This window comes from Papaver somniferum, chromosome 6, assembly GCF_003573695.1.
Source record: "Papaver somniferum cultivar HN1 chromosome 6, ASM357369v1, whole genome shotgun sequence".
NCBI lineage: Eukaryota > Viridiplantae > Streptophyta > Magnoliopsida > Ranunculales > Papaveraceae > Papaver > Papaver somniferum.
Window position 1 is genome coordinate 31,978,471 of NC_039363.1, and position 25,442 is coordinate 32,003,912.

Here is a 25,442-nt window from a genome sequence, read left to right on the forward strand (position 1 = left end):
TTGGCCACTACTTACATAGCCTTTGGTTCAGCGTAGACTTATCTAGCGGTTAAACCGTGCTGAAACGGCATGGGCATAATTTTTATCTGGATATTAAATTTAATATTTGTTAATTATCGAGTTTGCTCTCCTTATCATTACAAAAATGAAGACAAAACCAATATATATTTTTACTCTTTGCTCCACAAATCTTTTATCATGTTTGATATTTTGACATTCTCCCAAATAATGTTTATTCTTGCCCTCTTTCACAACAAAACCAACGATATTGATATGTTTTATAGTTTGCAAAGATAAAAACACATTATCTATCATTTGAAATGGTATTTCCCTTCTACATCTCCCTTATTCTAGTGACCGCGCAAAACCAAAACATCGAACTATGTAGAATAAAACAAAATTACATCACTCAAACTCATTTTTTCCTATAAATAGTTGTGTCCCAAAAGATCGAAATCCTTGCTTATTTTGTCCCATTCTACAATGGTCCAAAAAGATTAAAACTCTGAATGGACTCTAAAGTACATATTACATCGTATGTTCTTATATTTGAATAACACAAATAAATACTAATTCATTTATCTAAGCCACTATATCATAAAACGTTGAGACATTTCAGATGGAAACACATTCGACTCGGAAAAGATATATCTCAAATTCTTGAAAACTCTCAGGCAGTCTACGACATCGATTTTCTAAATGTGAGCCATTTCAGATGGCAACCCACCACCAAAACCACTAATTACCACTACCTTTTCCACCACCATCACTATCGTCACCGGCTCCATGCATCTCCAATCTCAAACACCACCTGGGTCATCCCTAATTTCTATGTATATGATTATTAATAAATTTATCATTTATTTTAATAAAAATATATTTAGAAAAATGTAATGGGTTGAAAATAATTTTAAAAGTTATTGTGATTCTTTATTAATAAGTTTATTATTTATCTAATGAAAATATATTTATTAAGATAATTATAAGACTATTTAATAAAAATATATTTAGAAAAATGTAATGAGTTGAAAAGAATTTTAAAAACTATTATGATTCTTTATTAACAAATTTATTATTTATCAAATGAAAGTATATTTAGTAAGATATTTATAAGACATTTATGATAAGAGATTAATAAAGAATTTATTATAAAAAATTAATGATTCAATAATGATGTGAACAACCAGAGCCATGGATTTAGTTTTGCCAGGAATGAATCCTGGCCGCTCTTTATCTTATCTAAGTTGTCCAAACTATGCTTTATATGGGAGATTTGTTTCGTATTGTAATTTTAGGTAATTATTTTCTAAAATGTGATTTTAGGTAATTATTTTTTAAAATGTGACTGGCCAGATAGTATAATATGGGGCTTTAAGATTTTCTTCAAATTCTATTGGCTGAAATTTAAAATGGTGGGACCAGAAACTCGGGTTAATGAGAACGCTCGAAAAAACAGTATTTTTATATAGAGAATTATTAGGGTTCTCAGGAATCCATTGGGTCAATACACGTTTATACGAGGAAGAAGACTTCGGCAACGGCTTGTATGGTGCAAGGTTGGTCATCCTGTCGAGTGGGCTTAGGCTTGGGCCAGATTTATCCTTTTCCTCAATTTTTTTTGTTTAACTTCTAAAAGATTTTAAAATTAGAATTTATTTCTCCTTAAATGATTTGCTTGATTTGGTGATGTCTCACTCTGCAAGTATCTTTTCCTTAATTTTATTTTCGAAATTACTGGCTAATTTGATTTCTACCCGTTTTGTTACTATGTTTGTGCATTATATTAGGAATTGATTCTTCATCAATTTCCTTGACCTCCTTGACCAGGCCATTATTAAACCTTCTTCATTTGTCTATGAAAATGAAATCGAAATCTTCATTCCAAATCATCAACAAGCTGAGCATCACAAATTCGAAGCAATGGTACAAGAAAGAGCAGATTTCAGATTCAAGTAAAGCAACAAGATAAAGAGAAGAATTCATACAAGTTGCTCATGTACAAGAGCGAAGATTATCAAATATGAGATTTTATGGAGTTTATGATATCGAGAAAGTAGAAGTTGTGAAGAATCAAGCGGTAAAGTACTTACACCATAGCCATAGTAGTTTCATCGTTCATTCTTTACTTTTTATTTTTCAGATTGTAGTTTATTTTTTGAGACAAAAAAGTAAATAAAAAATAAGAAACGATGAGTTGTAACTATGCTAGGCCCTTCGTAAAATTAAAATCAAAAAGAAAGAAAAGAGACAAGAAAAAATTTCATTGTTTTTTTCATTACTTTATTTGGTATATTATTTTTGTTGTCTTCAAAAAAAATCCAAAAAAAAGGAAATACAAGAAAAAAAGGAAACTGGAGAATTTGTTTTTATTACTTTACTTTGTATTACTTTTATATTTTATTTAATAAAGTCATGGGAAGAAGAAATCTACGAAGAAGTTTCAAGCAACGAGGATTTAAGGAAAAAAATTACAACTATTAAGATTCTACGAAATTCAAGAGTTCATCATCAACAGTTGAAGACCGAAGGAGAAGATTGAAGACATTTCTATGAGACGTTGTGAGAGTGGTGGTAATTTTAGATCGGATAACAAGGCAAGTAAGTATATTCTTACCCTTGCATAATGGTTGATTTCCTATCTTAGAGATCATCTGAACACAGTTTTGCTTATCCACGTTTCTGTGGGTTTTTGAAATATTACGTCGAAGGGTTTTGCCTTCCCACCATTCAACTTGTAGCAGGATTTCTCTCTTCGTTCCTACCTGCACACATACGAGACAAAAAAATCCGTCTTTTTGAATGCACCTTCGTAAAACCCATTGATGAGGCAGAAGTCAAAACATTCTGATTACTCTGGAACCTAACTTTTTTTTCATATGGCATTGGTTATTTCTCTCTCAACATTTAAGCATGAGAATACGATCTTTGGTATTTTTAACTTATTGTTATTAGTGTGCAGAATATTTATGTCTACGTAGCGCGTTGGATGCTAGCAATTTTGGAGTACTTGAAAGTTGGAAGTATAGGTTTTGTGTGTATACCTCTTGTAAACCCTCACGGGATTATAAATCGTCCATTGGGGACACATATGGGTTCAAATAATTGCTACATTTTCTAAGTGTAACCGTAACCTTGACGAAAGAGAGTTGTATGATTTAGAATTAGTCTAGTTTGATTTGTTTCAGGATTAGCAAAATCTAAGTGTGGGGAAATTTCATAACCTTGATTTACTATTTATTGTGTTATTTCTCTTGTAAATCATGTATCTTATGTTTGTTTTTTGAGTTTTTAGGTACTTTGGCTTGGAGTCATATAGAACAAAAGAAGAAGAAATGATCTATTTGGAGCCAGAAGGGTCAAATCGTCATTTCACAGGCGATTAATATTGGGATCTCATTCAAGGAATTAAAGGTTGAAAATTATGGTGGTCCTTAGGCCTATTCCTATGCACATGCCAAAAAAATGATGTTTGGCATACCAGGTGGCATGGCAAACCGATTGCGCCACTATGGGAAAACTACAGAGCGACCGAGTTTCTAGCGAGCGTTATTGACTCCATCGCTGGAGTTATAATCAATTTCGCCAACGTTCGAGTTACTAACGCCTATAAATACCGCACCTTACTCTCTTCTCTTCTCAACTCTTCTCAATTCTTCTTCTCAAATCTTTTGATTTTCTTAAACTTATGTTCTTAAACTTAGGCAATTATCTTTTGATTTTCTTAAAAAAATATGGAGAGAAGAAAAAGAAATAGAAAATCCAAAGGATGTACTATTACCCCAGCTAGTGGAATAAGTTTTGTCGTGGATACAAATTATGAGTTTGGCAATGTCGGGCAAGTAGCCGGCGAAGGTATGTTATCTAATCACATATCTGACCATGAGGAGCGAGATAGTTCGGTAACTCTAAGAGGTGGATGGACTGAGTTAGTACGATTTTTCAATTACTTGCCCCTGTTGTTCAAGAGAGAGTTAGAAGATACCTTGGCGACATCTATATCAAATACAACCTAGAAACCACAGGACTCAAGGAGTTCAAGTTATATGAACGATGGTGGAAGACTACAAACACGTTCTTTCAATGAATTTGAATGCAGTAAGTCAGTTTTTTCTAGTAATTTAATTTTTAGATTATGTGTTTTGTTTTATAAAAAATCAACAATTTCTAATTATGAAAAATTATTGTTAATAGGAGTTATACCGATAGATTTGTACATGTTAACGGGAATTTCATGTACTGGAAACTTACTTCCATTTAACAAACTAAATTGGTTATCAGAAGATAAATGGAAACAAAGACTCCCTTATATTCAAGTGATGTGGAAGGAAATGTTTCATATAGACAATTAAAAGCGCAAGGGTTAAAAGTGGCTGGGTTGAAAGCATTTTTGATATGTTATGCTAGGAAAATGAATGAAAACTGGGCAGCTGGTAATGAATATTTGTTCCCCGACCATTATGAGGAGCTCGAACGTCTGTTTGTATTGTGGACACTAGGCCAATGTCTATTTCCAAATGCTAACTCAGTGATGTTAATTGGGTTTCTAGAAACATTAGAATATTTAGAGCAAGCACCAATATATGATTGGGGGTTTACGATTTTATCAGAGATTTACATGGCCCTCGGTGATTGCTCGACGTGTGTCAAAAATAGTTTTAATGATTTTGGGGGAGTTCGGGAGGTAAGAACCAATATTTTTCACGCTATGTATTTTTTTGTCATTTTCACATGGAAAATTTATTAGCCAATAATGTTATTATTTTCAGCATTGGTGGTGTACATATTTCCACGTTTCGAGACCTTCTCTTAAGAATCATACTAATGTATTTCCGATCATACGGAAGTATGAATCCGAGAATTGGGAACCTACACAGATTGAAGATGGTCAACATACTGCTATTGTTCATAAGATTCAGCAGTTGTGTAGAACAAGCCTTAACCTTGTCTCCCAGCCGTATGAAGCAATACCTGAGTTCGAAGTAGAACTAGCTCAGAAAACGGTACAGCTAAGCCTTACAAGGATGGTATTATACAACCCTATTTCTGAAAAGGATGTTTAGTATTATGGTGAAAGAAAAGTTCTTCAGTTGCAAATGATCATCATTGGAATGTCATCATTGGCAAGAAGATGATCAATTGATCCAGGAGCCAATGGACAGAAATGACTACCTATCTTGGTATAACATTATTTTCAAGCCCAATATTGCTATGCAACCGCAAAGTTTGGGTCGTATGGATTTCCCAGCTTTAGGTAGGATGCCACTTGCCGATGAATTTCTTCCTTACCAACCTCCACCAGAGACGGTTGACGCATTTGCATATCCTTATCAAAGTTCATCGCCAAAGATGCCACCATTTTCTTGGGAGGTACAGACTATATCCAGCACATCTGGAGAGGTTGTTACTTATCCAATTGTTTCTAGTGCACTTGATCGGACTTATCCATACTTGGGTATCAATGCTACATAGTTGCAGTGCCAGACCCGGTTGAACGATTTAAATTTTCTACTTCAGGTATTTCAAAAATTGCACTTGAATGAGTTGCAAAAAGTGAGGGACAACATGATGTTTGATATGAGTCAAGGATTTGATGGTAATGATGGTTTATGTAGTAGTAGGGGAATGAGTCCCAATATTAGAGGAATGAGTCCCAGTGGTAGATCTGTTAGAGGAATGAGTACCAGTGGTAGAGGAATGACTCATTTGAGTCCCAGTGGTGGAGGTGGAGGAATGAGTCCAACTGGAAGTCAGCAAAGTCGTGGAAGTGAAAGAAGATTGAGACGTCGTTCTATGCAGGAGTTACCAGAAAGTTCTACTCCAAATATAGTGTTAGATAGTCAAGTAGTACGTGGTGGTGAAGAAAACATTGGCTTGGATACAACTCATGCACGTATGTTAAGTCTTATGCCAACTGACATAATGACTCCAGGTGGTGGTGTGAACATGGAAGATATTAGGAAATCGACTCTGTATACCCCAATTGCCTCAACCTCATCAGCATTTCAACCATTCCAGCATCCATTGCAACAAACTCCTCAAGAATATCAACAACACGTGTTTCAAGATTTGTATCGTGTTCCCTTGCGCCCTGAACCCATTTCTTATCAAGGCTATGGTGATTCTGATGAGACTCAAGCACCAAGTGAGTCTCAAACCGGCTCGCTAACTAATATATTGAACAACACTCTTGATCCAGAAAACGCGGGCAATTGGATCTTTGGTCATGAAGGAAATTGATAAGGTAATGTGTAGTTTAAATGTAATCTTTTAGTTGAAATGTAAGCAATTTAGTTGAAATGTCATCTTTTTTTTAATTAATTAATGGAAACTTTTTTTTAGATTAATATTCGATTACAAACTAGTTTTACATTTCATTAAAAACTAAGATTGCAAATACAAACTTATAATTTGAATCCCTTCACATGAACATTGTGGAGTTCATAACATTCGCCGTGACTAAACCATCTTCCATTGCCTTCAGCGAATTTGGTACGAGCTATAATTTTTAGTTCTTCATTTGACAACCTAGAATTATCCCCTTTTATCAACCACATAATTTGATGATACTTTCTAACATTGTTATTGATGAAACAATAACGATTTTGAAGACACTCATTTTTTCTTCTTGGATTTACATGAATTAACGTCGTGAACCTTTGAAACACAGTGTCCCATAAGTTAAAAGTCTCTAAATTGAGATCTCTATCGCTTGCAACTAAAACCCAACATCGAATTAGAGAAACATCTTCCTCTGGAGTAAAATCCACTTCGGTTATGCGAGAACTAGGCATGTTGAAATGAATTTTAATTTGAAGTTGGGTTGGAATGGGTAGAAATTATGTATTTATAGAGGAGGGAAATGTTAGCCGTTGGATGAAGATCTGATAAGCGTTGATCAGACCAGCGAGCGACAGCTTGACTAACGCTGGCGTTGCGATGACCAGCGAACGCTGACTTGACCATTGAGCGATGGACTCTCTATCGCTCGATGGAAAATCTGTCATATATGCCTACTAGGCCTTGACGGCACGGGACTTGATTATTATCTATATGTTCATTACAAATTTAATTAAGAAAATCATCATTTATAAAAAAAATTGGAACGGTGTATAACTTAACTCATACTTTTCTAAAGATTAAGTTCCGACCAGTTGGATCTCCTGATAAGATGGAAACCATATACGGTGCCAGTTTGGTTCCTGGATACATTTTTAAGAGGATTCAGTGGGTTTATTAGTCTACTTGATATAATAGAAGAGTCTGGTTCCATTATCGGATTTAATGACAGTTCCTGGAAGGACATAATCGCCTACAGGTAACTTCACTCCATTCGCCAAGATATCTGCTAAGACATAGGAATATACATTGTTGCCGCCCTTATTACTTCCAGACCTTTGCAGACTCTTCTGCACTTTCCTGGAAAGCAGAATATTGTTTCCTTTTTTTTTTATTTGCAACTTGTATGCCTTCAAAAAAATTGGTATATAAAACATAAATTGTGTTCATGTTCACCGAATATACAAAAATTAGATTTTAATAAAAATCAACCTGAAGTTTTGATTCATTGAAAGTTTCCCTTGATATAGTGTTATAAAACAAATGGATGACATTATAACCCAGATTACATAGTAGTTCGCCTGGAATTTAACTTCTGTTATAAATAAGATCCACCAAAGGTAAAAAGTAGTAATACTAAAATGCCATAAAAAAAGGGAACTACATCTCAACCAAAAGCAGTAAGAGAGACACACCAGAATGAAATGCAAAATGGGAAACACACTAAAACAAAATGCAGAGACTCAAAGAAACATAAATGACGATTCCTAGTATTGTTTTATTTGTCAGCAACTCCCTTCTTAGTGAAATCAATTAATCGATATCTTCCATGAAAGTATCCCCATGTTCCTCTTTCATAACAATTTTTCCCATTCCATCTGTTAAATCTTTCATTCCAGCTGACTCATTTGCCATTGTCGTGTTCCCGATCTTCCAAATAGGTGGAGAGTAGGACTTTTTGGCATCCAAATAGTATTTTTTGGCATATAACGGATGATACAAACTCTCCATCGTAATATGATGTACCTGCAATTTTTATAACACTCATTAGAATGAAATGTTTAAAATGTGTACCCATTACGTTTTAGAGAGAGTAGTATATATGCGAACCTCTGACATTAAATCTTCCACATATAATTGTGCCTAGTAGTTTCTCTTGACGAATGCTTTTGTAACTTCAAAAGTCCTGTCCCAATTACCTCCATCTTTTCCTATCTGCACCTGGAATACAATCTGGCGATGCAGGACCTCGTACAGAACTTTGAACACATACTGAACTCCTTGCTCTTGTTCCAAATTAGAAGGATGTCAGCAGTTCCCTTACCACTTTATGTCATTTTCAACCATAAACTTCATGTCATTTTCGACCATAAACTTTATGTCACATATGAATTTAAATAGCTATACCTGTTTCATTCACTTCAAGTAATCCGTTGTACGACCTATCAATTCTTCCGCTGCAATTCCTTTTGCTCGGAATATTGCCGATTCCGTCCCATGAGTAACCATCATTGTCAAACGCAGTCTGTCCAAGTGTTGATTAGTATAACTATTTCTTTATGTCGATATTATGTGATGTTTATTTTTTTAATACAAAAAGTATAAGAACATAAATATTACTTCGGGATTGAGTTAATGTATTTCAAGCACCCTGGACACTGCTTCCCGTGCCTTATTTCCTCAAAATCCTTGTTGCATTCAGGACAATACATGCAGCACCAATCATCTGCGAAGCTAGTTATTCGCGCCGGTGTATGATAGACGCATTTATGTGTCTAATTTGTCCTCAATGTTTCGTATTGTTGGTACTCGTTTTCGTGCTTATTATGGTGTTTTGTGTATTTTTAGGTATTTTTGGAAAATAAATATTGTTGGAAAAATCGGCTCGAAAAATCACTCAGAACACCCCCGGAGGACACTTGCTATACGGAGCCCAGATTTGGCTAAGGGGCACCCCAAAAAGGCAGCTGATATTCGCACCCCACAGCTGGTTAGGGGGACACCATCTTCTTCATTTGAAACTTAAAAATTGGCGGAAAAAATGTGGCAGCTCTCTGAGAATGTTTCGATCGAAATTTGAAGATGTTCTAGGTGGACTAAAGGGCTGAAACTTCATGGGTAGTTGTGATATGTCATAAAAGAGCTGGTATGGGTGTTTGTTTCGATCAAATTTGGCTGGAAAATCCGTGACAAGGAATCAGGGCAGCCCGTGCATGAGAAGAATAGTTCACGGATTTTGGAAGATTTATGCGTGTTCTGCTCGTGTATGATGACTCTAGCAACACTCTGGACCGTGAAGAAGATAAATGAGGAGATTTTGCAGCTGTAGAAACACGTGAGAAGCTAAAACAGGGAAGAAAATATTCCTAGAATATTTTTCTTCACTGCCGAGTTTAATGAAAATTTGAGAGAGTTATGGCGTGATATTTTGCTGTTGTTGAGTATATATAGGGTGAGGGGATCATAGAGAAGTGAGAGGGAGAGATTGGGAGAAGTTTAGAGCACCACAGAGTAAAAAAAAATCGAATTTGCAAAGAGACCACCTGCTGCTGCTGCTGCCATTGAAGAACACTGAAGAACACGAAGAACAGACTCGCCACAACCGTCGTTTTTAAACAGTGTCAGCGACTCATACTGTTGGTCGCAAATTAGAGACAGACTTCAAAAACGCAACAGTACAGTAACGGCTCTTTGTAACGGCTTTTGCAATAGTTATAAGCATTGCAAACCCGATTTTTATTATAATTCTCCCTTATTCATCATTTGTAACCCTTTGAGCATAAATGAAATCAACTTTTGAGCGTGTTTCCAACATGATGAGCGGCTAATTCTCTCGTAACCAAGGCAATGGATGAAGCTATTCACACATGAACAATGGGTAACTATTTCATTTTCTCTAATATTTAATTATAATTCACTCAATCACTGCTTTTGCAGAGTTCTTAAAAGTTTACATAATTTTCTTCATTAGTTGTGATTCAATTAGATAGGTTATGCTTTGGTTAGATAATCTATGCTTAAGGGATACAATTAATTTTTGAGAATATGTTTGATTATTTGTGGATTAAGAAATAAAGGATTAAAAGGATAATTAGAGTTATGAAATATTTGACATCATTCATGTATAATAGTGGAATCTAGTGTCTTGGTTACCTCTCGCCCACTTTGTTAATATTTTTGTATATAATTTTATTAAATCTTTAAATTTAATCTTCACAAGTCCGAGAGTTTGAACCTCATTACTACAACAACAATCAAAAAGTGTAGTCATTATTTCTCCTTCCTGTAATAACATGACGTCAAATATTTGGAGTTTTCCAATAGATTAGTTCACACCTAAGTCTCGGAATCCATTTTCTTCTCACATAGCATGGCAATTGACATCCTATGTTTTCTTTCATATATAGAAGCATTTTCCAGATTCCTTCCAATGGTAATCATGTTGCTGCTGTTGTTGGATTCATTGTAGTTTGTCCCTGCAAGAGAGGCACTGTTAACCCTCGCAGATTATAAGCCATCCTACATAATTTATTTAGATAAATGGTTATACCTGGCAGGAGTGCTCTTCCCGTTGATTGTTTCTTGAGATATGCCATTATGTATTTGGGTACGATACAGTTTATCTGTGATGCAATAGTGAAATCTGTTGATATGTGGTGTCGTAGGTTTGATCTCAATTCTTCTCCCACCTTATATATACCTATGGTCATTAATGTGTATAATGGAAATTCATTGATCAAATTGATCACTTAGGTTTCATCATAGATTACACTGATAATGAAAGAGAAAATGTGAATCCTCATTTCATTCAGTATATGTAAAATGGTGGTTAGTACACCAACAAATGTAACTGTAAATAATGATAAAAATTTATCCAACCATAGCACGGTCTTGCGCCTCACAACCTGTTTTTCACATACTTATTATCCCTTGCATCATAATTTTCTAATCACGTCCTAGGCTAATATAACGCAATATTGTACTCTATCTGTTTTGCTTGGATAACTCCTACCACGTATATGTACCAATCAGGTACCGTGATTATAACATGTTCCCAAATCATTAATTCAGTGTAAGAAGAGGTTCATAAAAAGTAAACATCCACTTAATATTTTTCCACTCACTCTGATGCCATATACCAAATTCTGAACCCGACCCATCTAAGCCAGTCCAATTTAATAATGAAAAGCAAATTTTCCATCTAACTTGGCTATAATTTAAATGTTTTTTCGTTGTTTCTGCTTCCAATCCAATTGATGAGCTAAACGAAATTTGACACCCAAATTTAGGTAACTTATAACCCCATTTCACATATTGCATTGAGTGAATAATTCATGAACTACCAAGAAGACATGGAATGTAAATCAAAAATTACATAAACATGAACCCTGACAAAATAGAATTGTACTAACCACTGTATAAGATGTTCCAAGATTGAAACTCTATTCAATGGAAGCATCTTTAGTCCTGCTGAGATACAGTAAAATGTATGCGATCAAAAAATAAAACGTACTATGATTTTGAATCACATTTACCTTAAATCCCAGAAATCTCTTGCTCCCACTGACGTCTCTCTGGCAAAATTCCTTACACATCCATTACATGGCATGCTTTAAAATGATGTACTATGATAACAATACAAGAAGTATGAGAGACATGCAATGCAGACTATTTTTTTTTGCTTGTTACCACAGCCACAATGAAACATATGCAGAGATTGAATCATACTTTACCGTTAATATAATACAATCCCAATCATTAATTGAGTTTAACAATAAAATTGGACGAAGAGCGAAATAAGTTGATGAATTACTTTCCCATATGAGCATAACCAGCCAAAATCCACTTATTGTTTTTCCATATACGTTCCAAATTTGACCGAAGAAAGACGACAAACTAAAAAAAATAATTTTAACAGATTTACCACTCAAATTTCCATCTGATTGTTAAACTACCCATACATGTTGTTAGTTCATCAAATGATTTCTACCTCCCTCTATCACCTACAAAATCAGTTAAGGGTTAGGTTCTATTGTAGAATGAGTGAATTATACCTTGAATTTGCATCCATGGAAAAAAGAAATGGCTTGGTTTTTTGGTTTATATGACCCATGAACTGAGCTTTAGTTTCACTGACTGAGAGGGGTTTCATTTCATCATTGAAAAGAAAAGAAACGACTTGCAATAAATGAATGAAAATTATGATTCCCTTATTTGGGCACGTAGCGACATCCATGGATTTATGTATCGCGATATGAAATCTTGGTAATGTTAATATTCTTGCATAAGCTTGGTGAAGGATGAATAAAATACGTGCTTCCACAGATTGATTTCCACATACAATCTGCATAAAAGGTCACATATTAGGTTTCCACACATTTAAAAGATATCCAAACATCTGGAGAAATAGAACCAACCAAAGTTTAAGGCTTGATGCAAAGATTGTTCTTTATTTTCTAGATAATTTCATGCTAAGATTTTGAATGTAAGATGACCATTACATTATATTTTTCGATATTTTTTAAACATCTCAATCAAATTGTTTCAAAGAAAACTTTAACGCTTAACTAACAGGAGGCTAGAAATTTAATTCGTGGGTAAAAAAAGAAGGAAAGCGGATATACTAATATATAAGTGTTCAACCTTCCAAAGTTCTTAATACCCATGTGAATCTACTTTACTTCTTTGGAATTAAGCAAGTCCCTAGGATTTTTCCCTGCAACAAAGTTTCGCCCATAATCATTAGGACGAAGATACTAAATATCATTTTGCTGTAACATATTGAACCACCGAAATTGAACATCAAGTATAACAACCTCTTACTAAAGAACTGTTATCAATAACGAGAAAAAAGAGCCATCAAGAGAGAAACCTACAATGCCTGAGGTGAATGTTATATGATTAGCAACTACCTTTACAACAGGTAGATTCCAAACTTGTACTTGCAGGTAATAAGTAAATGTGGTACCAAGCATATTCCCCAACACCCAAATATTTTTCTAATGATTTCATTGGATGTTGTATACTCTCGATATATTCCGGTAGCTGTTTAAGGAATCTGAATTATAGATTTCCATTAAACGAACATTCAAATTCCCACATATCATTAATTTGGAAACAGAAACAAACATAAGAACAATGCCTAAGGAATGATGAGTTTTCTTACCAAAATTATACGATAATGCACCAGCTACCTACATAAGAACAAAGTAAATAAGTTTAATGAGCTAGCAAATGTACAAAACTAACTATTAATTCAACCCAATACTGTTAACCTTAAATATAGACAATAATTCATCATCTTAAGACAGAAGGTGTAACAACATTCATCATACTGTTAATCTTAAATCTTAATTCAATCAATCCCGTTAAACCGAAATGTGCATGGATTCTAAACACAACATACAAATCCCTGGCTGTATTTACATATAACAAATTAAACATTACTTAGTATTTCCTAGGTTGGAATTCATGTTCGAAGCGTCTTTCATCACTTAGTGGGTGATAGTTCTTTACCTTGGCTTAAACCTTTTACCAAACAACTTAAGAGCATCAAAATACCCAATCAATAAATACAAAAGATATTGGGATCCTAGTCACACATTGGTTAGATGGGGATTAATCGGTAATTTATAAGTTAATGGGTTCCCTCATCTAGTCAACCGGTTTTCGAGTTGAATTCTACCCATGGACTTATGACGAGTTTAGGGTCGGTACCCTAAGATTTGGTATCAGAGCCAACCACCACGACCTATGCCCGCTCCACGGAAGGGGTGACCTATAGGCTAGATTAAAGTGCTGGGGAACCTATGTATGGACGTAGTTGTCACCCGCATTGAATACTGATAGGGGAGTGAAGCCGCCATAAGAGAAAGGACTACCTTCGGGTCAGTGTCGGTAGAGTGGGCCAACGAGGACGTTGGGTCTGGAAGCATGGTGGGATGTTGGGATCCTAATCTCACATTGGTTAGATGGGGCTTAATTGGTAATTTATAAGTCAATGGGTTCCCTCATCTAGTCAATCGATTTTCGAGTTGAATTCTACCCATAGGCTTATGACGAGTTTAGGGTCGGTACCCTAACATTGATATTAGGGTCCTTGACCAAAATATTAGTTAGAACACAAATAAAAGGTAAAGAATCCTAGATAAAACCCTTTGAGTTGGTGGTTAGCCATCTCTGCTTGGAAGATAAAAAGAAGAAAGTAATAGATTGAGTTGTATTGATTATAGTTATTCCTTGATACAAACTCCAGCAAAGTATATAAAGCTACGGAATTGCTTGTAAAGCAAACAAAGCTAATAATAAGAAGTTTAACTCAAACTAGGAAATGCAACTAAATAAATTAATTCTAAGTAAGGAAATAAAAGATAGCAGGTTTGGTATCGCAACATTTCACCCTGTTTGAAAAATGGTTTGTCCTCAAGCCTCAAATTCTGAAAAACATCTCGATACAACGAATGCGGCGTGTCCTGTATTCTCCATATAATTCTCTTAAGCTTCTGATATAATTTACCACAATCAAATACAAATTTCATAGGCTTGGGTGTTCTGAAACGCATTAACCAGTAAATAGTCTCCCACGCAACATAGGATGTGTGTTCAAACTTCCCGCGATCAAATACAAAAATTGTAATTTGATCTCCGCGTAGCTTTTTATTGCTTTGGTTAACACCGATTGTATCTATGAACTGTCCATTAATCTTGTTGATAGCATCCTTTAAAACCAATAACTGGCTGAGCTTGTGAGTTCCGGTAATCGTTGACAGTTCCTTCACAATTATTACCCTTAGAATAATATTTCCTCCTTGACTCAGTTGTTGGACAATGCAGTAGAATTTCACTTCTTGTAACAAACAAGATAGACTAAAACTAATCTCATAAGTATATACGTGCTCAGTCAGCCATTGTGTTGTATAAACATCACACTGTGATAAACTTCATTTTGAATTGAGATACTGCACAAATGAGTTGCACAGATTTTTGAACTTGAAAATTTCTTTGCCTCTCTCGTAGTAGTTCCTGAAGTTAGCCGTAAAAGCGAAATCAGACAAATCTGGATTGCTTCCTAGCTTCGAAAACAGAAAATTACCATCCTCATTGTACATCTTCAGATATATCCGTATAATTTCAACCATAATGACACAAAACTGGCCAAAAGGTTCACAAACTGGCAGAGGTAATATTTCATGGACATTATAATTCAAAATAAGAATAAGCTGTGGAAACTTACATTTCTCCCAACTATCGGTGTGATTACTTGTCCACCGTGTTGCTTAGTGTCTTGAACCAACAAATGACTGTGTCACCAAAGTCATCTTTTCTTCCAGCTTTTCATCATATGTTGTTCGTGTTCATTTTCCATGATCAAAGACACACTCCATCATTAGAACTCTTGGTTGTTCCGTACATCTGTGAATGGTGTTAGACGTACACATGCACCGTCCATTATACTTGAAAAACAACGTACGTTTGCCATTACTTGAAATTTGTGAAAACATTTCAATGTCATTTGAAATATTCTTGTCTCTCTGTAATGATCTTTTCATATACATGTCCAACAAACGGAGCCTTGGACCCTTTTCTAGTGCAAACATCATCCAAGAGTGGACGTTGATTAGGCTCTGTGCTGGAAGATCTTTACTCCTTGGAAAAGCATATATAGGAAACGGAATGTTCCCTGGATTAATCTGTGTAGAAACACCCAGTAGCTCGAGAAGACATCGAACCTGAAATTCTTGGTTGGTAAGAAGAGTTAAAAGATGAATCTTATCGCCCCAACCAGCATAGTATCGAAAGAACCACACCATTATCAGTACTACGGTTTGTGTAACATGTTCAAAAGATTTTTTGTTGTTCCAATTATCGAGAATTAGAATTTCTTCATTATGGTTCTCAATCAAATAGGCGAGGAAAGTACCGTTCGTAGCAACTATATTAGTAACTGTGAAAAACTTATCTTCCCAAGCAACAACAGAAAATAATTCTTCTTCCATGTTAACATTTACCCGTGCGCAGTTGATCCAAATCATTTCAGTACTTGCAATTGTTGTACAATCCATAAAGGTAACACGTGGCTTTTGAATAACTGAAAGACCATCCCCATGATTGTAGTAGTGAAAAATATTCAAAACCACCGACTTTCGTTGCAGCAAAGAAGCAATTTTCTTAAGCTTTGGATGACAGCGATCATAGCTGCACCTTGGATTAATTATGAAAACCTCTCTATATAACGAACAAATTGCTCCACGGCTATCAGTATACATAAGAGAATATTGATAAGAATGGAAAGTACCCACGTATCTTACTGCATAAGCTTTTTTGGAGTACCAATCCATTAGAATGTCATCACCTCTTAGATTATTAATGTTAATCCTTGGAAAGCAGAGTGCACTAACTTCCTTAACAGACTGGATTGAAAAATCCAAGAAGTCAACAAAACTAACAACACCTTGATTAGCAACCTCTGCGTGCATCAAAACTTGTTTTCTAAACAACTGCTTTAGATGAGGAAAACTAACGGAATCGAGAGTGAAATCGTTCGCTGCATCCACAACATAAAGTGATATATAAGCTATCGGCATGCATATTTGTCCGGCAAAAATTTCATGAAAGATGAAATAACTCTTCTGCACGCCACCACCGTTTGTTAGAACTCTTATCCAACAAGGGACCCAAGTCTGAGTCACTAGAAACTTATGGATTTCACATACCACATCTAATATTTCGATGACTTCAGAAAGTGCAAGCAGGTGACCAACATACGATGGCTGTTTTGACTTGCCATGGACAAAAACCAAAACCACAATATGAACTCCTTGCATTCCGTTATGCCTTTGAATAATATGATCAGGTAAATTCATGTACACTACTAGAACTTCATCACTTTTTAGAGAAGAATTAACGTAAATCCTGTGGAAACATGGTGGATTAACTCCATTAACGGATAGGATGTTGCATCCTGATTGCAAAACATTCTCAGTTGCCGGCATATTATAAGAGCATCTCCAACGGGAGGATGTTAGGTTCCCTTTTTTACGGATTTTGCTACTTTTTCCCAAAAACCATCTCCAACGGGAACTTGAAGAGCAGATGTGAAGATTACGTGGCCGACGGTTAGGCTTAAATCCTCTAGCCCATCCTCTGATTTCATAGGTTCTCCTAGAGGATTTAATCGTTCCATGTCATCAATAATATAAATTCAAATTTGTTTTAAACAGATGTGTTTCTGAAATTTTTTTTGTTCTCCAAACAAGCCAAATTCGAGTTTGCAATTCTCTGTAAGTAAATCTCGTATACGGATTTACACAACGAGAGCACCACATGGAGAAGACGAGTAGAAGAAGAAGAAGGGTTTCTATGCCATATCAATCAAAATCAGTATCTGAAATTGTGTTATAATCTAGGATAGTATAAGCCAATTCAAGATACCCGATGTTCATGCAATGTAAGTTTCTCGATTTTCCTAATATTTGCAATATTTTGTTACTAGATTGTTTTGTTGAATTGGTGAATGATGACTTTCAATTTTTTACCCAATTGTGTGCGATTCTTCCCAAATCAACGATACATTAAGAAAAGGTTTAATTTGGATGGGATTCTTTTATGCTGTATTCTTAATGTTGTAAGGAATTTATCTGTTGTGGCTGCTGATCCATTGTGATTAAGTTTGGAACGAATTCACTAAGTCTTACTTCTAATTGTTTGATAAAATGCTTGATAAACCTTTATACAAACTTGTGGTAGAATGTTTCAATTCATTAATTGACCATGTTAGTAGGTGTTTTACTTGGAAAAATTCCTGGTCCATGCCAGTGTAAATCTCAGATTCATAAAACATGACCAATAAAATTCTGTTAGTTTGTTAGATAGAAGGGGGTTAATTTTTAAGAGTTTGAGATACTATATATGCATAAACATTAATCCATGTTAACTAAATCTTCCAAATCCAATATCTTTTGGTCTTGTTTTGTAGTTCTATTTTCAAACCATGTATTCAGATTCTGATGGGTCATCATCCAAAGATGAAGAATCATCATCATCCAGCGATGAAGAGTCGTCTACCTACCAAAGATTACTGAAAGCACGACGTGAGGATGATATGTTATCATCATCTAGAGTAACAAAGAGACTGACTGCCACATTCACAACTTATATGCCAGCTATTGTAGCAATGTCGATTTTGAAGAGACCTCATGGGGGATCTGTTCCAGGAAGACGACAAATTCCTCGTGACACAATGCCTCGTCATGAGGTAATTGTTAGAGACTATTTTAGTGGGGGCAACTCAAAATACCCATCGGAGCATTTTCGTCGTCGCTTTAGGATGCATACTCATCTCTTCAACCGCATCTTATGTGGCATTGCAAGGTATGATGATTTCTTTACACCTAAACCAGATGCAACTAATAAGTTTGTTAGCCCTTTACAAAAGATGGGAACAGCAGTAAGAATGCTTGTATATGGTTGTTGTGCTGATTTTCTTGACGAATATTTTCAAATGGGTGAAAGTACCATCATATTAAGCCTAAAAAAATTCTGTGAGGCTGTTATCGGTGTTTTTGAAGAACAATATTTGAGGAAACCTAATGAAGATGATATTGCACGGTTACTCGAAGAAGGGGAAGAGCGGGGATTTCCGGGTATGTTAGGCAGCCTTGACTGTATACATTGGCATTGGAAAAATTTCCCGACGACATGGCATGGAACACACACTAACGGTTTCAAACGAGTCCCCACTCTTATCTTAGAGGCAGTCGCATCGAAAAATTTGTGGATTTGGCATGCATTTTTTGGAATGGCGGGTACAAATAATGATATTACAGTATTAGATCGGTCTCCATTATTTGACGATCTTGTAAATGAAGTTTCTCCACCATGTCAATACACGTTAAATGGCAATATTTATGATATGGGATATTACTTGTCAGATGGAATTTATCCTCCTTATGCTACACTAATGCAAACTATTTCTGATGGAACCACTCGTAAGGAAAGATTCTTTGCTAAACGTCAAGAAGCCGTGCGAAAAGATGTCGAAAGAGCGTTTGGAGTGTTGCAATCAAGGTGGCACATTATCAAAGGACCAGCGCGTATGTGGCGAGTTAAAGACCTTGGAAACATCATGAAGACTTGCATAATTTTACACAATATGATCATTGAGAATGAGCAGGAACAAGGAATTGACCCAGAACGTTATGAGCCGTACCAAAAGGTTGACAATGTTACGGTGGAGCATGACTCTTCACTACTTGTCGCCAAAATGATTAGTCGTTTAAGACAAATTCGAGATAAGGAGGTTCACAATCAATTAAAACTTGATCTCATTGATCATATGTGGGACTTTTGTGGGGGCGAAGAAGTTTAGTTTACAGTAATTTAACCAGGCTTGTTGTTTCTGTTTTTTTTTTTGCTTTCTTTGATTAAGGGAAGTAGTAAATTTCATTAATAAAAGAATTGCATTTTGCTTTTGTTTTTGTTTTTCTCGTATGCCTAAATTCTTTGTTTGACCTGTGCGTTTATTTTGCAGTACTTGTAGAAAAGACGTAGAAATTGCAGCAAATTCTATGGAATCTCTTTGGTGACCTGTGCAAATATCCAGGAGTCTATAATTATCTATTTTATTTCCCTGTTCATATAAACCTTGATGTGTGTCAGCAGGTATCATGTTTTATTTCCCTCTTCCCAGCACTTGCATTTTTGAGTAAGAAAAAATTCTTTAGAGGAACATGTCAGAAGCAAATAATTATAAATTAGTCCATTACTAGAAGGAAACTATTATGTCAAATTACAACCACAAAGTTTAGCTACTACATTAAAAGACAACAACAACATCTCAAATACTATGCTGAGTGACAACCCAAAAGAAAACAACAACATTTCAGCTGTAATGTTGAATGACAACCTAATAAAAACCAACAATTAACATTAGTAGAACGGAGAAACAACTCAAAGACTATCGTCGCTGCTCTCAGAATCATTCCCCAAAGTCCCATCTTCTTTCCAATTCTTCAGTATACGAGCCTGGATTATTTTGTAAGCTTTTCTCATAACTGGTTGCATTTTATCAAGGTCCTTATTCAGGATGCGTTCTTCTTCAATGCGTTCTGCTATCATCTCTTTCTTCTTTCGAGCTTCTTCCTTTAGCTCGTAAGCCTTTTTTTTCAGAGCCAAATCCTCTTTCATAAGTTCAAATTCTTTTCTCTCTTTCTCAATCTTCAGCTCCAACTCTTTTTGGCTAAACACATTTTGTTTCTCTATGGTGGACTGATAGCTGGTCAAAAATCCAATCACTCCCTTCTGTTCATGGGCTTTCTTAGCATTCTCCTTACTCAACTTTCTTCCTTCATCTGGGCGAGGAACACCCTCACTTTTGTTGTCCTCACTTCCTTCAGTTGATGTAATTGGTTGCTTTAGAGTGTCGAGATTGATGACATCTACTGGTTTATCTTTCTTTGAGGAGCCAGGCTTTGTAAGCTTCTGAGAACACCATTTCAGATTTTTTCTCATAACCTCCCAACAATGCTCAAACCTGAATGTGGTTCCCTCCAACGTTTTGTACATTTTTAAAGCTTGACTTTTCTGTAAAGATTGGAAATGAGTTATATGAAACACTAACAAAAAAATCCATCATTCATTCTACTCCATGTCGTATACAAATACATTCTACTCCCTGCCGTATACTAATACCAAAAGAAAAGAGAAATCTATATGTTTAACATAAACAACATTTACATTTTAACATGTGGCTACACATATAAAATGTCACTATTAACATCATGACCAGTAATGAGCAATAATTGTGACAACAGTATTAAAAAAGGTTTAAGGAATCAAACCATAAGTTCGATTGAAGTTCCGCTTTTCGGATTTCTGTTGAGTGATTCATAATGTCCGTGAAACTTGTTAACTGCAGCTTGTATGATACCCCATCGGCACGATAGAGCATTAGGATTGCGGTCCTCATCATAAGTTCCCATATTTTCTCTCCAAATTTTCAAGATCCGATTCCACATTGTGCCACCTGACTGCTCCCTTCCTATTATTGCATCAACACTAATGTGCAGATATGCCTTCACTAGTGCAGTGTCTTCTTCAGTTGTCCAAATCCGCCGAGGAGGATTGGCTGATTGAGTTGTTGAAGGATTACTTTTTCGTTTCTTTTTGAACTGATTGCCAAGGTCCGGTGCTTGTGAAGGGTAAACAGGAGTCTGTGTTTGCGGAGGAGGAAAGCTTTGTGGTTGTGTCGAAGAAACAGCAGCACTCATCATACTTTGGAACCCATAGCCAGGTCCTAAATTACCATGAATATTGTGAGGGAAATGGGACGGAAACTGAAATTGGGTTGGATTGATGAATTGATTTTGGTGGGACATATAGGGACTAGGAGCAAACGAAGTAGCAGTAGCACTATAGTCCTCAGCCGCGGCATTTTCAGATTCAAACCTGTTCCGTTCACTTGCAGGATCCATGTCTTACAATCTTTCAACAATATATCTATAACATACCAAAAGTAAAACTCATCAGAACTCCATACAAACAAAATCACAAGTATATTGTGTGTACTTAAATCAAAACAATCTGATTGATATAGAAAGAACAAAGACACAAGGGACTACATCTGGTAACAAATATACTACAACAACACCAATTAAAAAGAAGGAGAAACTTACCAAAACCTAAACTTGCAGTTCGTGGTGAATGGAGAAGAAGAAAAGAACCACCCTGATTTATAGAGAAGATCACAATCTGGCGGGATTGAATTTTATTTTACCCGCGAAAGAAAATAAAAACTACCCATCCTATCAATGTAAGACATCTGTAACACCACTTCCTCATAAACTTTCGCGATTGGAGATGGTTTTCCTGAACTTCCTATATATAAGGAAAGTTCGAATACAGATCAGCAAAGGATGTCTATTTTTTCCATCCGTATATATAGGATAAGGATGTGGCGTTGGACAAAGAGTACGATATAGCGTCTTCACAAGGAAGTTATAACATGTTTCTCTCTGACTTTTAAAACCGAAACTTCTCGTTTCTTTCCCTAAGGTGTCCTTGTTATTGATTTGACTGACGATTGCCAATCTAGATGCTGATCTTGGACTCTCTTTATTGAGCTCTGTACCCTTCAAAGTTTTTGGACCATACAATAAGAGAGAACCAAGGAAAAATAATCTAGCACCGAAATGTTTAGTGATCCCCTTTTCCAAGGTCTTGAGATACATGTAAGAACCTGAAATACCCGAGAATAATATTTGTGGGCTTATGGTAGGTGCATACACTTTCAAACAGAAATCATCTAAAATTGCTGTCACCTCACCGTAATATGCTCGACCAAAATAAGCACTTATAATAGCATCACGAACATGAAATCCAATGTCAAGTATATTTCTTTGAACATCATACAGTGATTCCTTGACAATCGTATGAAGAACTTCAGGAAAGATAATAGGAAACAAGAAACGTCTGTTTCCTAAATCATCAACCGCGGCACATGTGTTTCTCCACCCAATACCTTTTGGTGTAGACCATTGCACAAACATCTCTTTAATGCAAATCTTATCAGCAAGATGCACAGCACACCTGAAGCTTTTAAAATTCAACAACAACGTTTCATCTAAAGCTTGTCTACTGACGTAATTTCCTCCCATAAATATATCAGACGATACTAAAGAATTCTCATCGTATAATTCAACAATCTCATTAGGGATTATATAACGAACGAGAGTTTCTTCGTGATAAACTTGATGATTATCAACAGAAGACAAAGAACATAATTCGCAATTATGAATAACTGAATCATGAAGTTTAACAATATTTGAAGACTCACCAACATATTCTAGCGAATCACACAAAACCTCGTTGTCTTGATTTTGTTTTTTAGTTGTTATAGGAATCGAAAGACTCTTAGGGTGTTCACCTGCACATGGCTGATGTAAATTGATGGGGTTTGAAGGACTTGTATTTGCCTCCTCAGATTCTTCTTCCTCGGCTAATAGTCCGTCTAGTGGAGCTGGTAGCGCAGCAAGTGTAGCCCTGATTGGTCTAGTTGAACTGAGACAATCCCCAAACGCAACATCGTTCTGTTTAATGGTACTTGATGTCATCCTAGCATTAACAAATCTCTCGTTTGAAAAACGAGCACGTAAGGAACAAAACTCCTCCCAGGTAAGAACTTCAATCTTGGTTTTCCTCAGTCTATACCACTAATTAGCCTCACCCTTGAAATGCATAGAAGCTATTATAATTTTGAGAGCATCGGTAACATAGTAATTACTAAAATATTAATCGGCATTGAATATCCAGCCGTTAGGATCTGTACCTCCAAAGTTAGGAAACTCGAGATTACTAGAGTTAGGTCGCCGCTGTTGTGATTCACCATTAAGAGGCGGAGGTGGTGGTGGAGTCGGTAGTAGTGGAGGTTTTGCAATACCAGGACAGTGTTGGGTTTGTTGATGACCAATATCATGAACAGTAGGATGAGGAAAAAATTCGAGAAACACAGCACGAAAAGATTTTGTGAGTTTTGTGGTAAAATCTTCTGTATCATTAAGGCGCAGCATCGTAGAAAAAGGAAAAAAAAGTTTGGTGAAATTTAGGTTCGATCTAAACCTGCTCTGCTCTGATCAAGGTGTTAGGATCCTTGACCAAAACATTAGTTAGAACACAAATAAAAGGTAAAGAATTCTGGATAAAATTCTTTGAATTGGGGTTAGCCACTTCTACTTGGAAGATAAAGAGAAGAAAGTAATAGAACTGAGTTGTATTGATTATAGTTATTCCTTGATACAAACTCCAGCAAAGTATATAAAGCTACGGAATTGCTAGTAAAGCAAGCAAAGCTAATAATAAGAAGTTTAACTCAAATTAGGAAAGCCATGCAACTAAATTAAGTAATTCTAATTAAGGGAATAAAAGATAGCAGGTTTGGTGTCGCAACAAAAGATCTCACAAATCCATCGCGGTAACAACTATACAATTAAGAAAAAACAAAAGAAAGAAAATACCTTGTAAGATTTATTACTTCAACCCATGTAGATTCTGAAGCTCATATGACCAGAAGTTCCTTTCATTCCCTCGGGAAGAATAACAATCCAAATAGACGATGGTAGTGATTGATTCGTGGGATTAGCGGGAAGGTTTCGTGGGCGTTAATAGGATCAGATTTAGTTCCAAACGCTGGCAACAAATTTTCAGGAAATCAAGAGGGAGGGGTGGAGTGAGTGTATTTTGAAACCAAGAAGTCGTTTTGTTTTTCTTCGCCGAGAAAAATCGAGCAGTGGAACGGTTTAATTAAATAAGCTTAATTAATTGTTACCGTATTCTAGTCGTAGATTTATTTCTTGTATGGACAAATCTGAACTACCACTTATCCGGTTAAACTTAGTCAAACTGTGTTTCATATTCTTGACTAGGTATCACCCTGGTCTATGGCCAGGGCTCAACCTTTGTCGAGTTTTGTTTATTGTTTGGCCAGCCTATCGGTATTCTTACACAAAATTTTGGTCAGTTGCGATGATTTGGGCCGTGTTCAGTTAGTTGGGTCATAGTAGCCGGAACCGTGTATTAGAAAATCTAAAATCAAATGTAGTTCTCGCATCAAAATTAACCGTGATTAGATTAAGTTAAAATCTATGGGGTTAAGCATATAAGGCAGACCCTGGTCTCGGTCGTGGATTAGAACATATATTGTTAAATGCAGACCTCGCATCAAAATTAGCCGTGATTAGGTTTTCCAGAGGGTTGAATATATTAGAGAGACCCGATGCTTTGTTGGCCTGCTCAAATTAGCCAGGGCTATAAGCCCCGGCCATGGTCCGTTAAATTCTTTTAAGTAATGAACCACATCGATGCTCATTCTTTGTGGCACATATTGTGAATTTGTGATAAAATTCATATTCTTTACGCTCCATCAAGTGGTCAGCTATTTTAAAATCGTCTTAAATTCATATCTTCTTAAATAATCCTTCGGCACAATTTATTTTTCTATGACATATTTGGAAATAAAAGGCCACCCAGTGGCAATCTATTCTCAGGTTATAAAATCTAGACTCAGGTTACTTACTCCATCCATAATAGTTGGTATCACTGACCGTTACCGATACTTAGAAACTCTATCGGTTACACACCTACTGTATGTTGTGTGACTTGTGTCAGTATCTATAGGCGTGACCCTGATCGTAATGGCATGGGCTTTGGGAAAAGACCAAATGGATACAGTGTCCACTAAAAAGGGAATTGGTGGTCGGATCATATTTGTTACCAAGAAACGTGACTCTTATTAGTACTGATAGGTGCGACTTATTTCAGGTGCATGTGCAACATTTCCCTAGATTAACAAAAGTTTTGTTTTATATCGGGTTACGATTCCCCGGGACAGTTAA

The 25,442-nt window shown here is 35.9% G+C and overlaps 2 protein-coding genes across 3 annotated transcripts; one reads left to right on the forward strand and one right to left on the reverse strand.

Moving 5' to 3' along the window:
* The first annotated feature begins 18,046 nt into the window (after positions 1-18,046).
* LOC113290708 (protein ALP1-like) lies at positions 18,047-19,423 on the forward strand. Its single transcript, XM_026540290.1, has one exon. The coding sequence runs from the start codon at positions 18,047-18,049 to the stop codon at positions 19,421-19,423; it is 1,377 nt and encodes a 458-aa protein (XP_026396075.1).
* A 364-nt stretch (positions 19,424-19,787) lies between these two features.
* Positions 19,788-24,258, reverse strand: LOC113287258 (glutathione S-transferase T3-like). Of its 2 annotated transcripts, none has more exons than XR_003329901.1 (3): positions 21,729-24,258; positions 20,895-21,552; positions 19,788-20,637 (listed from the first exon to the last, which is right to left on the reverse strand). XR_003329901.1 is itself a non-coding variant. In XM_026535943.1 (3 exons), exons 2-3 carry the CDS (start codon positions 21,525-21,527, stop codon positions 20,005-20,007), a joined length of 1,266 nt encoding a protein of 421 aa, XP_026391728.1. In that variant the 5' UTR covers positions 21,528-21,552; positions 21,729-22,001; the 3' UTR covers positions 19,788-20,004. The 2 variants fall into 2 exon arrangements, 1 of the variants encoding a protein (XP_026391728.1); XM_026535943.1 differs by having other exon boundaries at positions 21,729-22,001.
* Between the last annotated feature and the right edge of the window lie 1,184 nt (positions 24,259-25,442).

Bases quoted from the DNA above. Each gene is read 5' to 3' on its own strand.
- LOC113290708 (XM_026540290.1), top strand. From the start codon at position 18,047: ATGTATTCAGATTCTGATGGGTCATCATCCAAAGATGAAGAATCATCA.
- LOC113287258 (XM_026535943.1), bottom strand. From the start codon at position 21,527: ATGGATCCTGCAAGTGAACGGAACAGGTTTGAATCTGAAAATGCCGCG. The intron at 20,638-20,894 runs GTTTGATTCCTT...CAATCTTTACAG, and splicing joins GAACTTCAATCGAACTTATG to AAAAGTCAAGCTTTAAAAAT.